General features: G+C 45.6%; 1 protein-coding gene and 1 long non-coding RNA gene across 3 annotated transcripts in view; one reads left to right on the top strand and one right to left on the bottom strand.

The window, feature by feature from the left end:
• Positions 1-258: 258 nt before the first annotated feature.
• Positions 259-5558, bottom strand: pld3 (phospholipase D family member 3). 2 transcript variants are annotated; one of them, XM_061781555.1, is made up of 12 exons: positions 5364-5558; positions 4708-4779; positions 4189-4239; positions 3960-4108; positions 3482-3665; positions 3301-3418; positions 2220-2347; positions 1667-1864; positions 1442-1581; positions 1147-1312; positions 955-1054; positions 259-681 (listed from the first exon to the last, which is right to left on the bottom strand). In XM_061781555.1, exons 1-12 carry the CDS (start codon positions 5541-5543, stop codon positions 425-427), a joined length of 1743 nt encoding a protein of 580 aa, XP_061637539.1. In that variant the 5' UTR covers positions 5544-5558; the 3' UTR covers positions 259-424. The 2 variants fall into 2 exon arrangements, with proteins under 2 accessions (XP_061637539.1, XP_061637540.1); XM_061781556.1 differs by lacking the exon at positions 5364-5558 and adding an exon at positions 5302-5362.
• Positions 5559-6031: 473 nt separating this feature from the next.
• Positions 6032-15765, top strand: part of LOC133482034 (uncharacterized) — a 31605-nt gene continuing 21871 nt past the window's right edge. Inside the window, exons 1-3 of the long non-coding RNA XR_009789674.1 lie at positions 6032-6103; positions 6258-6322; positions 8104-8186. This is a non-coding gene — a long non-coding RNA (uncharacterized LOC133482034). The remainder of the gene's footprint in view (positions 6104-6257; positions 6323-8103; positions 8187-15765) is intronic.

The raw sequence follows: 15765 nt of genomic DNA, 5'->3' as shown, positions 1-15765 counted from the left end.
GAATCCAAAGGTTCCCTCGAGGTGGATCTTCCTCAGCACTGGGTCCTGAATCCCTTAGTGGACATATGAGCACCAATAGCGCCCTCTGGTGACAGTTTAAGACAACGCCATACCTAAATCCCATTAAAGTAATCTGAAAAGAACAAGTTTATTCAGAGTAATTTAACTGCTGCTGCTGTGCACTTCATTTAGCCGTTGCCGTGACGACCGCAACTATCCCGACAAGATCGACAAATGAATTCAATCACTTCCTTTGACTTATTTTAAAATGTGATCTAATTTATTTACACACAGCAAGAAAACACTCCAGAAAACAAAACAAAAAACTTCTCCGTTGTCCCTGAGATGAGCTACGACGGAGGCTGTCATAATGGTGACACCGCGGCGACGTGTCAAGTCTTGAAAAGCTCCGAAAATGGATCGTTCAGACCGGAGTATCGTTCCGAGTGTTGAAGTTCTTCGACGGAGCAGGAGCGGTTTGAAAGGATGTGGCCTCACAGGCGTCTTTGGCGTCGGTGTGCCGCGTGAGGGGGAAGCTGTAGGCGGAGTTCCAGTCTCTCTCGAACACGGCCCTCAGTTGCGATTGGACGCTGGGCTCCGGGGACGAGGACGCCGTCTGGTTGACCACCAGGGCGGAGCCCGCCGTGTTCACGAAGTAATCTCCGGACCAGTTGGACGTGCCTGACGAAATACAAGCAACGTAGCGTTAGCTATTATTACTTAAAAAAAAAAAAAAACAATGGCAGTTTGTTTGATGGTGAGCAGGAAACCACAAAAAGAGTTGAAACTTATTTACACAAAACTCTACTAAGGAGTGGTGAAAGGGCCGAAATAGAAATCTTGACATTTTTCATTGATGTCTTGACTTCAAGTCAAACAGATGGAGCTGTGTCAATTTCCCCAACATTTGTCCCTTAGCGTGTCAGAAAGCTAACATTAGCAATCATGTCTTACCGATATAAGCGACCTGGTCTGTCACCATGTACTTGTTGTGGTTGACCCTGGCGAAGGGGATCTGCTTCTGCTCGGCGCTGGCGGGAACCACGAAGAGCCGCTGTTGACGGGAGGGACGAGGCGGCAGCGGCGGCGGTCTTGAGCTCGTTCCAAACATGGCAACTTCTCACCACAAACACGGCGGCTACTCACCACCTGGATGTCCAGCTTGCTCTTCGGCTCGTAGACCGACGCCAGCGACTTGAGAAAGGGGAACATGGCGGGGGGCGTACTGGACCAACAGCTGATCAGCAGGCGCACTCGCACGCGCTTCTCGTAGGCCACGCGGCGCAGCTGGGTGTCAATGTCTGCCCAGTACCTGCAGGGGGCGCCACAGGCAAGCGGTTAGATTTGGACTTTTCAAGAATGACAATTTGGGAATCACAGAGTCAGACATTTGACTCGAAAAAAAAAGGTCAAATGCGCGGACGACCTCCGCGCATTTGACCTTTTAGGACGTGTGAACTCCATGGTGGGCAAGTAGTTCATGACGGCGATGTAGATGAAACTCTGAGCGTCCTCCATCACGCTTAGGATGGACTCCAGGTCTGACGTCCTGCCGGCAGCGCACAGGGACGGAGGAGAACTCTGTTGAAGGGCAAGAAAAAAAAAAAAAAGAATTCGTTCACAAAGCAACGGCAAATACAAAGTTGAGTTCGGCGACGTTACTCACGGTCAAGTAGACGTTGGACGGCGTGTTGTTGAGTGTCAGCTGCAGCGGCGTGTCCTTGTTGTAGAGGGTGGAGAAGCTGGAGGGCCAGGGCGACGGGACGGACTGGCTGTCCCCCAGGAACCAGTACGCCTCGAAGATCTTGCCCAGATCTGCTGCCAGGCAGCTGCAGTTGTACACCACCACGCCCAACTCCTTCACCTGACAATCACGTTCAAACACAACTTTATTGCTTCTGCTTGGAAACAACTGTGTGGAACACGCAGAGCTTTTTATTTTATTTTTTATAATACTTCCTAATACTGGAACACCAAGATGAGAGTTTTGAGTTACAAGCGTGGTCATGGAACAAATTAAACTTACCTCAAGGCACCGCTCGATAGCTAAATATGGTTTTAAAAACAAAAACAAAAAAATGATGTAAAGTGCTGCCTTCATCAAACTTTAAGAGTTTAACATTTCTAGCTATAGAAGTTACCCACTGTTGAGTAATGGAACTAAAACAAAGTAAATGTACTTCTCGTTAAGCCAGAAGCCAGCTCGCGGCGTTTTGTACCTGCGTGAGGGATCTCCAGTCCATGTTGGCGCTGCCTATGTAAATGTGTTTGTTGTCCACCACCCAGAATTTGGTGTGGAGCACCCCTGTGGTCAGCTGCCTCATCTTCACCAGCCTGACGGCAGCTCCTAGTGCGCACACACACCTTATTTGTTAAGAAACCGTACTTTTACCCCGTTACACTGAGTTACATTCCACTCGCTACCTTTTATTATTGTTTGCATGGTATATTTTTGGGGGCGGGGTTTGCCAGATGAGGCTTGTGTCACATGACTCTGTTTCGAACGTAACACCTCGGATCGTTTGACTCCATTTGACCAATCAAATCGAGCCAGGCAGTCACATGACGCCCCGCGCGTGAGCAAAGCGACTCATTTCTTTATGAGCATTTCTTGAGGCTGCATTTGTATTCTTTAGTTATTTTATAATGATTTAATTCATGTTGTTAGGTACAAAGTGATCTTGTTTGGAAATATGTACATTTGCACATTAAAGAAACAGTACAGTGGTGCGCCCCGAGATTTCGAGAATCTGACAATTATTATTTTTTTTTTGGTAATGTGTTCGCTGTAATAACGTCATTCAATAGCATGTCAAGAATGTTTTCGCCACAATTCTGTGGACGTTGTGCTGCTCCTTCTGGTGTGTGCGGCTTGGCCACCTGGGGGCAGTCTAATCCATGACGGTGGTCTCCGCTCCTCAGTGGGAAGCCGCAGCAATGCAATTAGACAGTCTTTGCAGGGGATAAAGAATGTATGCCTGTGAGTACTAGGTTGTCTCCCTCCATTCTTTGCAAGTGTCTGTTCCTCGAAGAGTTATATCAGCGTGACACTAAAGCTATTCGTTAGCTTGTCTATGGCATTTTGCGTTGTTTTGTTAGCATTAAGCTAAGCAGACTTTCCTTCGGCAAAGCCGTGCGGTTTTAAATTGTAATTCTCTTTGTTTGATGTTGGCTTTGACACTGCACTTCCGTCGGGAGACTTTTTTTTGAAGAATTGTAAACAACGTTTCGGCTACTCTAGATTTCGTGTGTACACACCTCGAATGATGTTTATTGGACTAGATTTGACGTGACGGTCACCTGAAGCGTTGAGCCGTCTGAGGTCTTCGCCGGGCCGACTCCCCCGCGGCGCGCTGACGGCGATGCGGACCGACAAGGATTCCGACAGCTCGGCCAGGTTCTTCAGGACGTTCTCGCCCTGCGCTCACGTACACGGGAGAACGTTAGAGAACCGCCGGGCAGGCGCGAGAGGGGTTCCCACCTGATCTGCGGTGGGCTCGTGGGTGCCCGTGTCTTGGTTGGTGAGCGTCCAATAGAAAGAGGCGATGTCCACGCTGCTGCGGGCCTGGACCATCAGCCCCAGCCACGCCCGGTAGATGGAACCGTGAGACGGCTCGCTGGAGTTGAAGCGCACGCCCTCGGGGATGCTCTCCACCAGGGAGATCCTGAAGGGGACGACGCAGAGGACAGATCGTGTCAGAATTCAACTTTTACATTTTGGGGAACATATTCAGACATCGCAGTTCTCTAGAAAGCAGCATTTGCCAATTTTTGATTTCCTACTTTCCTTGAAGGCAGTTTATCCATTACGGTTTTTCTTGTTGTTGTAATTATCAGATTTCCACAGTTTTCTTGAAAGCAGCATTTGTTTCTAATTGTGTTGTAATTCTCCATAGTCAACTTTCTTGTAGTCGTCTTTTCGAACCATATACGTAAAGCGTGTGAAGCCGTTTTCTTACTCGCACGGGTCCGAGCAGGACTCCTTCGGGCCCGGTCGCAGGTCACCGCTGACGTCGGGCGTCACGGCGGGCGCTAGCAGGTTGTAGAGCGCCGTGGCGGCGAGCAGCAAAGAGGCGGCGGCGGCCAGCGCCACCAGGCAACAGGAGAACTGACGGTAGAAAAGTCGAAAAGGTCATCGAGAGGTGACCTTTGAACCGGCGCCAAGTTTCGCCACGTGAGGTATCGTACCGTTTGAGCTTTGCCGTCCGAGTTCGACCGCCTGCGCCCGACGTCCGCCAACTGGGGAACAAAATGGATGCGGATTTTCACACGAGGAATAACTTTCCTTTGTGTTAAAAGAAAGCCCCGTCACAAATGTTCCCGGACGAAAGTACTGCACGGCCGTGCTCGGAATGGACCGATCGCATTCAAACTCGTGTTAAATGGGAGTCCGCACACACCTTCCGTTATTTACAGCGCCCTTGATTAACCCCAAATACGTTTTGGATGTTTTAGTAGGCTGACTAGGACATCTCCAGGTATAAGAGGGTGTGCACACTTGTGCAATCACATTATTTCAGTTGTTTGTTGTTCCCCCTCTCGAAAAGATTTCATTTGTTGAGTTGAGTCATTTATTGTGGAGCAAGTTTTGAAAGGATTTATCTTGTTTTTTTTTTTTTACATCATAAAACCTGGCATTTTGAACACGGGGTGTGTAGACTTTTTATACCCACTGTAAAAGTAGTAACCGGTCGTTTCTCGTGGTACCTTTTCATAGGGAACGTCGATCTTCATGTTCGGTCTCTGCTTTGGTGCCTCAGACGACGTCAAGCGTCTCCGCTGAACAGGGGGAAAAAAAAATATACAATCGGGAAAAAAAAAAAATACAATCGGGAAAACAAATGCGAAGGATCACGTGATCTCTCGCGCACAAAGAGCAGCTTCCAGGCCTTCCATTCTCCTTCGAGAGCGATTCAAATCATAATAAAATGTATTAACCGATTGTGAAAGAAAGTAGGATGTATGTCTGGAGTTGAAAAGTTGCGCAAGAGAGCAACGCTTGCGTTTTTGCTTGGATTTGAGCTGGCAGATTTGCAGAGTTGCAGATTTCAGTCGTCCCGTGACCAACAAGAGTCACGAGCGGCGTTATTTGCAAATTGTTTACCTCCGATAACCGACATCGTTTTGTTGTCCGAGTAGGATTAGAATGATATCAAATGTAATTACTCGCTGACGCACAAGTCTGCTCTATTGCAGCTATTTGCTCAGTTCAGTAGCTCATCTTTTAGTTTGTCTGCCCGACTTTTTAACTTGAAATGTACAGTGTTGAACGAATAATTGAATCTCTTCCATTGAGTGTACCTTGTTTTGCTGAGCCAGCACAAACGCGTCCTCTTAAAGTGATTAAAAACCATTGAACGCACCTCCTCTCGAGCGTTTCTTTCCACTAAAGTCCCGCGCAGCGGCGTCACTGTCTCCACATGACACAAAATGGCATTTGAATCCACTTTCCCCACGATTTCTTCGAACAAAAACAAAGAAAATGGGTGAAAGCAGCCGACGGGCGAGCTCCTTTCAAACTGTACAGTAGCGGAGACAGTCATGTGACCTGCGCGAGCCAATGCGAGGGAGGAGATCCCGTCATGTGACGCGCGAGGGAAAATTCTATTTTTGGCAAGCAGTTTTAATAGTTACCTCCAGATGTCGCTGTAGCCCCGTGGATGGCTGAAATCAAACCAGACTGCAGAGAGTAAAAGTCTCTGCCGGGTGAATTTGTTTGTGTCTGCCCGGAGGCTACTTTTAACTTTCTCCCATTCCCCCCCCCCCCCCCCCCAAAAAAACAAATGTCGACCTACATACAACACACTAAAATGGTGGGGGGAATTCAACACTTGCCCCGAGCAGGTAAAAAAAAAAAAAAAAGAAAAGAAAAAAGTCAATTCTACGTGTAAATAATGACACAAGGCCAAATATTAAGGAAAATAAAAGCGAAGTATCAATAATTCAGAGTTCCTAAACGAATGAGCGAGTACATTTGGTTTATTAATGTTGGTTATGGTACGTTAGAAGTCCTGCACTTACCACCACGCATGCAAACTAGACGGTAACGTTCTTGTATTTGTTCACTCTTTGACAACACGAACGACGACGCCGATGAAGGACGGTACGAAAAACGTCAATAAAGCGGCTTAAAAACAACAACTCGACCTTGGTGTAGGCGAATTAATACAGCGTGACCATTTTGGACATGGAAGTGTGAAGAAAAGGCACTTTTTCCCAGACTGGACTGAAATGATCTTGTTTGTGTACTTTGGCAGAAGCGAGCGACGGCGCAATTGAAGCACCGCACCAAAACGTCAATAAAGCTACTCGAAGGACTTTGGTGAGTACGCAGAAACGTATATACTACGAGTATTTTGGGCATACAATGCTGTCCTAATTACACGGTGGAACGCTAAGTTAGCTTTAGCTGAGACGGACGCCATGTTGGAGAAAGTGGCGGTAGCTCAAGGACGCCATCTTGGACATACGGCTTGAATTTTCACTCTTCTGGTGCTAGTGATCACCTGTGTACACCTTGCCTTACCAGTCCGTTCGTGTCACTTTAACAAAATCAAAATATATTTGAATATATTTGCTAATTCATATTTATTTATTTAATTAATGTGCAACGGTGAACGCACATCTGCCTCACAGTTCTGAGGACCGGGGGTTCAAATGAGGAGAAGCGCTACAGAAAATGGATATTGAATTAATATGTATATATTATATACTGCATTTAAATATCTTTGCATCCAGTAGTGCTGCAATTAGTCATCAAGTATTCTACTGGCAATTCTATCGAAATAATCAAGTGTCAGGATAAAATATGTTTTTGCCTGGTTAAAGGGCAATTACGAATACACAAGAGAAAGTTTGACGTTTCACTCACTAATGAAAGACCAATGGGCTTCCTCTTTTATATAATCAACAGTATTTTTCTTACATTCACATTGTGTGCCAACTGTATTTTCTTGTCCACAAACACTTCTAGTGTGGCAATTTCAAACAAATATAAATAGCCATTTCTTGGGAGTATCAAAAACATAAGGCAATTTAAAATTTGTCATCTTGTAATAAAGGTGCGATTGTATCCAACTATGGTATCTCAGTCAGAACACTGCGTCAAAATATTACGTCAAAAAGAGGGGAAGAAGAAAAGGACACAAAGAATGAAGAATGTAGCTTCATGTCGACTAGATGCTAGGTGTTTGCCGATTGATCAGTAAATAGAGGGAAGGAAAAAAAAGCACTCCAAGACTGATTCTTGAGAAGACGCCACGGACTAAACCAGACTGTAACGTACAGGAAGTGCAACTATTTGCGCGATCGCTCACAAAGCTAGCTGTCATTGCTACCAAAAACAAGCAAACTTGACGTCAAGCTGCGCGATTCTGTTTACGTTAACCGTGGTTCTTACAATGTGTACCTTTATTTGACTCGCACATTTATTGCTGATTTATTCACTTTACATCCTGTTGTGTATATTTTCAATAGCGGCGGGGGTTAAAAGTGTGGAATGTGTCACTATGATAGGCGAGCTCTTTTGTCCGGGGCTGCAACTTAACGTTTGATAAGAAAGAAAAGAAATTCCAAGATTATCACCTGGAAAAACGTACAAGGAAAACCAAGCCTCCCCTCGTTCCTATTTTATTGAGAGTTAAAAACAAAACGTACGGCGAGGCGGTTTATTTGCCGAGGCCGCGCACGCTATTATCTGCCGAATTGTTGGAGGCAATGCGTGTCATCTGCGCTTCCCAGACTCCTTTAACGTTTATGGCCGCAACGAGGCCCGCTTAGGGCACGGTCATAAAAGCTTGCCCGACCCTCAGTCGGAATCGTTTCTCTCATTTTGTCGACTGTATGTAGTGGTTGTGTTGTTTGGTCACCCACTGAGATTCCCAGTTTTTTTGTTCATTAAAAATTCCAAAGTAAGTCGTTTTTAAGATTCTCTTAATCAGTCATCGTGATGGGAAATTCCATGCGAGGTGGTTAGTGATATAAAATTAGTCATTCAGTGACGTCACTGCTTCAATGTCACTTCGACAACCTACAATCTACTTCCTGTTGTGTGTACGTGTGCGTGCGCGCTCTGATATGAATAGCCGTGTGATGTCGTCGTAGGTGTGTTTGTATCCCGGAAAACCAGAGCGTCACAAGGCGGGACAACTTGTAAAGAACTGCAGGCCTCCCTTGCCTCACTTAAGGTTAGTGTTCATGACACAGCAATAAGGCCAAAGTTCCAAGGCCAAAGCCACCGATGACCGAAAAAAAGCATAAAGGCTCGTCTTACCTTTGCAAAAAAACAAACAAAACAAAAAAAAAACATCTGAATGATTTCCAAGACTTTTGGGAGAATATTATATAGATGAAAGTTGAGCTTTTTAGAAGGTGTGTGTCTCGTTACATCTGACGTAAATATACCGCAGCAACATCATCATACCAACAGTCAAAAATGGTGGTGGTAGTGTGATGGTCTTGGGCTGCTTTGCTCCTTCAGGACCTGGACAACTTGAACCATGAATTCTGCACTTTAACAAAAAATGCTGAAGGAGACTGTTCAGCCGTCAGCTTGTGTCCTCAAGATGAAGCGCACTTGGGTTCTGCAGCTGGATGACAATCCAGAACACACCGGCGAGTCAACATCTGAATGCCTTAAAAAAAAAGCAAAATGAAGGTTTTGGCGTGGCCTTGTCAAAGTCGAGACTTGAATTCGATTGAAATGCGGTGGCATGACCTTTGAAAAGCTGTTCATGCTCCAAACCCTTCCATTTTGGCTGAATTCAAACAATTCTGCAAGGAAGAGTGGGCCAAAATATCTCCAGAGATGCGAAAGACTCATTGCCAGTCCTGAGGTTTAAGGGGATGATTACTTTTTTCACACAGGCCCAGGTAACTTTCAATATTTTCTTTTCTTCATAAATGAAATCACCATTTAAAAACAGCATTTTAAGTTGTCTATTTACATTTGTTTGATGATCTAAAACAAAGTGGGGAAGCTTTGCAAAAATAGAAGAATTGGGGAAGGGGGCCACTACTTTTCCACGGCACTATAAAATCCTGATGAAGGCTTTGAGCTAGCTAAGCCTTGCAAGGGGGGTTATCTGTCAGCCTTCACCTGCGGCTGAACGGCCAGTCTGTTTGCCCCCCCCCCCCCCGACCCCCCCCCCCCCCCCCCCCCCTCCCACGGCCAGTTTCATCGGTATACCGCCTACCATGTTCCCACCCCCCTCGGTCTCAGAGTCCAACTCGCACACGAGTGGGCGGCAGGGGTCGGAAAGAACTGGACAGGTGTCAAAATCGATTCCTGGTTTGCACTCTGGAAGTTGCTCAAAGATGTTATGTGGCACCTTAGGCCCGGTGGGTCCAACAGGAAGTGGACCACCCTGGCGTAGAGCTGTAGGGGTGACGGGATCATAGGAACGACGCAACCTCACAAAAAAAAAAACATGAGCTGGCCGGGCATTTGAAGGACCATATTTGGGTCTGACGGAAAGAGGCGGATCCATTCCACAACCAGTGCGCTGCTTTGGACTTTTGGACCAATTACGGGAAAGCGGAGAACGGCCTGGGTGATTACAAAATCGAAGAATAAACACAGGAGAAAGAGTAAAGATACCGTACGCCTCTGTAGTACAAAGAACAGGAAGACGCGTACGTACGGTGCAGACCCCGACGACCCCACGAAACAATTTGAGTTCAAGCTGGAACGAATTTCAAGTGTCATTCTGCTCGCAGTCTGGTTTGAAGTTTTCTTTTTTCATTTGATCATTGGGCAGCACAGTGTGTCGTGGTGAGCACGTCTGCCTCACAGTCAAGAGGTTCTGGGTTCGAGCCCCTCCCGATTCAACTTTGCACAACCTTTCGAAGAAATGAGTTTTTTTTTGCGTCATCCCTGCCCAGAAACAAATCATTTCAAAAACAAATTCCTGGCAGAGGGAATGGCAGGTGCATCTCAACCAATTAGAAACGTGTCAACAGCTTCATTTAGTTAAAAAGGGAAAGTTATAAAGATGCATTACACACACTCAGAGTGAAATAGCTTGTGATTTTTGACGAGCGAGGTGTTTAAGGCATCTATATAATGTAGAAGGACTGAAATAAACAAACTTTTCTACCATATTCAGATTTTTCTAGATGTGCATTTGTAACATCAACCACACTTTGTGAAGTGTAACGCTAAACTAAAGTTACTTCCTGTACTTTTGTTAGTGCCAGTCCTGATTCCCGTCCAGATGGAAACGGTGTCCAAGTGGACTTTGAGGGGGGGGGCCTGCCTGTACGATGCGAGCGTGTGCGGAAGGGGTCCGATAGAGCAGGTAACTGATTACCCAGCACTCCTCGGTCCGCCCGGTCCTGAACTCTTAAAGCTTTTACACGGCCGAGGATTTCCTCCTCATTGTTGCGCTAAGACGCAAGAATCACAAACCCGGCGGGAGTCCGGCTCTTAAAGGAGGAGCCCGCCCATTGGCCGCTTTGGACAAACAGGATTTGGGAGTCTTGGGAGGGTTTCAGGTGGCAAAACTGCTCCCGTGGAGGATTCGTATTTTATTATTGTATTTTTTTTACGTTCATCGTGTTATTTACGCAACAACCCCATTCCCACGTTTGGCCGTCCAGAATGAGGAAACGAAGCTCCAGCGAGGTTCAACGTGAACGGGTTGTCATGGCAACCCCTTTTCGGTCACTATCGGCATCCTTATCAGTCCCAATGTCATCAATCACTGTCAAATTCCAGCTTTTTATTCTTTTGTAATAATGCGTGGGCTGTACATTAGGGGATGTCCCGTGCTGTGATTGGCCAACATCACTTCCTGGTGAAACATGGGTGTGATAATACTGTTGTTGATTTCGTGCCTACTTCTGAAGGCAAAAAAACAGTGGATATAAAAAGTCTACACACCCCTGTTCAAATGCAAGGGTTTTGTGATATCAAAAAATTCAACCAAAATAAATCATTTCAAAACATTCTCAACCATTAAAAAACATAATTGATTAAAAAAAAAAAAAATGCGAAAGGAAGTAAAAATACACAACTGTGATAATGTGATTGCAAAAGTGTGCACACCCTCATACAGAATAACTGCAGAACTCATCAATCATTCAAATTCATCAAAAAACCTTCAAGCTTCTGCTAGAACAGGAAAAGCCTACTAGAACATGTGAAATTGATCAAATACAGTAAAACTGCACATTTTAGAGAGGCTTTTTATCATGAGATAATAATCATGCTGTCTAATCAGCATCTTGATATGCCACATAGTAAGGTGGATGGATTTTTTTTCGGCAAAGATTAAGTGCTTACTAAAACACATTTAGACAGGTGTGTGAGAAATATTCATTTTGTGTACTTATAAAAGTCTGGGGAACAAAAACAAGTGTGCATTTATATTTTTTTGTTCACTATAAGTAGACAGTATATATAAAGAAGTAAATGTGAACAGCCACAAGAGTAGTTAGCAGCAATATATCGAGCAAAAACTCCACACATATCAATAAATAGGCTACTACGTACAAGCACTGTCAGCAGTGGGTTGACAATGTTGCATAATTAAGTCATACATTATATAAACATGAACCAAACCAGCAAGAATAGTTAGCTCTGCACATTTAGCTTGTTTGGTGCGATATATCATTCAGATTTTATATCGCGAAACCTCGTGTGACGCTGTATTAAGAACATGTTAAAATGTAAAAAAAAATACAATTTTGAGTTTGCGCGATCGCTTTTGATGAATTTGAAAAAAGAACAGAAAACAAAATCACTTTTGCGCCTGTTGGAAATGCATCCTTATGTTATAACTTGTACTGCACATTGTGTATTAGCTTAGCATAACAGCAGATAGTCGTTTATTATTCTCAGCGTGACCATTAATCATTCGGCCACTTTCCTACACGGCCGTCGTCCTGTCGCATTATCGATGCGTTTCCATCTTGTGTCTTTCTTTTTGCCCGCCGCTGACGTGAGCGTGGATGCGCTAATGTGAGGCGACGCGCTTTTACTGCTTCTTCCAGCGCCCCCCCCCCCCCCCCCCCTCCCCCCTTTAAAAGTCACTCTTATCAGCGCGGCGTCCCGGCCGAAACCCCCCCCCGCGCCCGCCCCGCCTGTAGCGCCAGGCTCGTTACTCATTAACCAGGACTTCCTTTATCAAGCCCAGACAACCAGCAGGTCACTGGCCGACCTGCACTGCTCACTTTTGGGTGCGCCTCAAAACTCATGTTTGTATATATATACATATATATATATATATACATATATATATATATATATATATATATGACCTGGAAACTAGTCCTACAATTTTATGTCTTCAGTCATCACATACAGACACGACACAGAGGTTTCAAACTAAAACGGCAGACTTCCTGTGTCATTTGGAGCATAGCTTCTTCCGCCCTTATTGTGGGTCGACTCATGATAGACATCTATCCACAGTATTGGTCCTCAAATTACAATGAAGTGTTCATTTGACCGTTTAATTGATCCAATGCAATCGAGCGCCCATCGCTCATGCGCGCACATTTCATCAACCGTCATTCAATTGGACACAAACAAATAATTCTCCATGTAAACAGTCTTCTCCACTGTGTGATGTGATATATGGCGGGCATCCGGGCATATGCTGGCAGCGAGTCGGGCGTGCGGCGCTGTGACCTGATGGCGCTGGAGATAACGGCCCCCGTGCCCCCCCTCCGCCCTTCTCCTCCATTAGCGGCCACTCGAGTCTGTTTGATGTTAACGGCCGCCCGCCGGGGCTGGGCGTCCGCAATAATCCGCACTCAAGCGGCCTGAGAGGCTCTCTGGTTAGCGACGGAAGAGAAATATGAAAATAAAGGCAGTTGAGTAATCATTAATGCGACAGGTATGCCCCGCGTCCGCCTTATCAGCTGGCACGCAGCCCAGATCGGGATTTTGAAATATGTAAAAAACAAAACAAAAAACAAAGAAAAAAAAAAAGTGAGCCAGGAGTGAGTGGACGTGTGAGGTAAAACGTGTGTGTGTGTGTGTGTGTGTGTGTGTGCGTGCGTCATAAATATAGACACTAACATGAACACTAAAGTCATGCACTTGTGCGCACACACACGCACACAAAGTTGCTCTGACTTTTCCCCCCATAGATAAGTGTGTGTGTGTCGTGTATATGACTTTTGTGTTCATATTAGCATGTTTTCATTTTCTCTCGCACGCACACAATCTATCACACAAACAGACACACACACACACACAAACATACATTCACTACATACATGACGTTGGTCTGTTTTTATTCCATGTACTTGTGTGTGTGTTACAGTGTGTGTGTGTGTGTGTGTGTGTGTGCGCGCGCATTAGAATCAGAATCATCTTTATTTGCCCAAAAACACACAAGGAATTTGTCTCCGCTCGTTGGAGCCGCTCGAGTACGACAACAGACGGTCAGTTGACAGAGAACACTTTGGAGACATAAAGACATTGACAAAAGCCTAATCATTTCATAATGTCACAATTGTGTGTGTGTGTGCGTGTACCTTTTTTATGAATATTAGTGTCTGTTGTTGCCAGAATCCCAATAATCTCACAAAGTCCCTTTCTCACACACACACAGACGCACACGCACACACGCCCATCTTCTCTGGATCAAACAAGGGCGGGGTTGGGGCAGGGTCAGCGTGAGGCTTCCAACTGATCCCATCAGACCTATCAACTGTGTGTGCGTTCGTGTGTGTTTGCACAGTAGTAAAAACCTGAAAGAATCCCCCCCCCCCCCACACTTACCTCCTCCTCCCAACTTCACCTCTTTCCCTCCATAAACTCTCCTCTACGACCACCACGACCTCCCGGGACACCCAGGTGCGATTACACGCACACACGCGCGCCTCCAAACAGTCATAATGCACTCTCAGAAAGTGATGCATATGTTTAGGGATTTTTGGACTTTCATGTGTGCGTGTGTGGGTGGGTAGGGTTGGCTTGCGGGGGGTTTGCCGGTCCCCCCCTGCACTGATAGATAGAGCGTGTGCTATTAGCTCAGTGCCAGGTGAGTCTGTGAGTAAACACAGCAGGACAATAGATCCAGCCCATCTCCTCCTGTCAGTCGGCCTCCGTCAAAGCCGCCCATTGTTCTGAGACTCCGCTGTGTGTGTGTGTGTGCGTGTGTGAGAGAGAATAAATACCCCCCCACGTGCACGCAGCAACACGCAACAGTTCGCATGCGATGACTCGATCCGCTTTCGGCCATTACTAGCCATGCGCCTGTCCTTTCATCCTTTTGTTAATTCGCTGTTTGTGTCAAGTCGCCCGCCACTTGCGTCACGCGTGTCGCCGTCCTGCTTCAAACTCCGTAAGCACAACGTCAAAAGCACTTAACGGTAGCGCCGCTTTGCATGCAAACTGCAAACCGCTTATGCCATGTTTACACGACACGATGTTCCCGCCGGCCACGGCAGTCCCGTTTGCCGGACACGTACCGCACCGCGGGATTTTGCCCGTATTTTTCCTCCGTATTCGTGTCTTACTAAGTTTTCCCACGGTATCTATGAGTGGCTGTGGAGAGAAGGGGGCTGCTGATCCCGGAGGCCCAAAAATGGCATGTCAATTTGACACACCACAGAGAAGAGTAACGTTGACAAGCCTGCCAAATTTGAACGAATACAAAAAAATGTGCTAAGTATATAAAATCAGCTTTCCAAACTTGAACAATAAGTGGAAAACAAAACAAACTTTGAAACTGAATAGTTATTGTGGACTATAATCATACAACAAGTCAGCGTCGGCACTGCCCCGTTCGCTTATATCTAGTTAGCCGCCAAGCCGTGTTGTCTCTGGCGAAGGTTTACAAAAATATCCGACGTAAAATGCGCACTGCAGAGTCGGGTGGTGGTGTTGATGTTCAGCCCGCCATCCGGGTGTCTTTAAAAAGGCAATCCATCGCTTTTTATTTCCCCCTTTTTTGGGGTGCTGGACTAGTATTGAGACTCCTCTTTGTCCACAGTTATAAAAGGCTGAGATAACCTGAGTCAATGAGGGATTTTCTTCTGACTTAGTAAAGTGCGTTTCTTGTCTGTTTGAAATTTAGTGGTATAATCCATAATCTTAATTCTCTTTGCCTGTGATCGAATGCCATTGACGAATGTTAAGTGTGACATATAATGGGTGTTTGTAACGTAATTTGAAATAGATTTGGTTCTACGCATTCTTTGTTGTTGTTTTTCTGACAGTTTTCGGGAGATTTTCTGGTATTGTGTTGATGAATGTTATTTAGAGTGGGTGATAGACATAAAAGAAGTACTTATCTAGAAGAGCCAGGGCGTGACGTTGGCATCACGAAACAGTTGGCCGTCGACATACAGCTTGTCGACAACCGACCACGCTCGTTTGCCTTTGTCGCGGAACTCCTTCATCAACGGGTACAAAAATCTACGCCTCTCATTAATCTATTTGGGGAACTGGTCGTTCATTCCAAACGAAGTCCCTTTAAGATCCCGACCTTTGGATTTTACAAACACTTTCTGCTGAAAGTGTTCAAACTTTGCCATGAGTTCAAACTTTGCCAAAATGAGGTTGTCACGCATGCTTCTTGATTGAATGTCCAACGTAGTTTCTTTCATGAGTTTATATTCCAGTCTAAGAGTTTGTAGTTCTGCTGACGTTGACATCATGTTTGATCCAAGCGCAGTATTACCTAATCTTAGCTCAGTCACTTGTTGCGTCCGCCATTGAAAAAGACCTGTGAAAAGAGAAATTTTATCTTGTCGTAGCTGTTTTTTCTTTGTATTACAGTTTGAAATGACTCCTCCCTGGAATCT

The sequence above is a fragment of the Phyllopteryx taeniolatus genome, chromosome 8 (genome assembly GCF_024500385.1).
Source record: "Phyllopteryx taeniolatus isolate TA_2022b chromosome 8, UOR_Ptae_1.2, whole genome shotgun sequence".
In the NCBI taxonomy this organism is placed as follows: domain Eukaryota; kingdom Metazoa; phylum Chordata; class Actinopteri; order Syngnathiformes; family Syngnathidae; genus Phyllopteryx; species Phyllopteryx taeniolatus.
Note: the sequence above shows the minus strand (reverse complement) of the source record. Positions and strands in the feature narration are given on the sequence as shown.

What these genes read in the sequence shown, in the direction of transcription:
- pld3 (XM_061781555.1), bottom strand. Translation starts at nt 5,543, where the DNA reads ATGACTGTCTCCGCTACTGTACAGTTTGAAAGGAGCTCGCCCGTCGGC. An exon ending in CGTCCAACGTCTACTTGACC is followed by an intron (nt 1,582 to 1,666) that starts GTGAGTAACGTC and finishes GCCCTTCAACAG; the next exon opens with AGTTCTCCTCCGTCCCTGTG. An exon ending in GAGTTCACACGTCCTAAAAG is followed by an intron (nt 1,313 to 1,441) that starts GTCAAATGCGCG and finishes CGCCCCCTGCAG; the next exon opens with GTACTGGGCAGACATTGACA.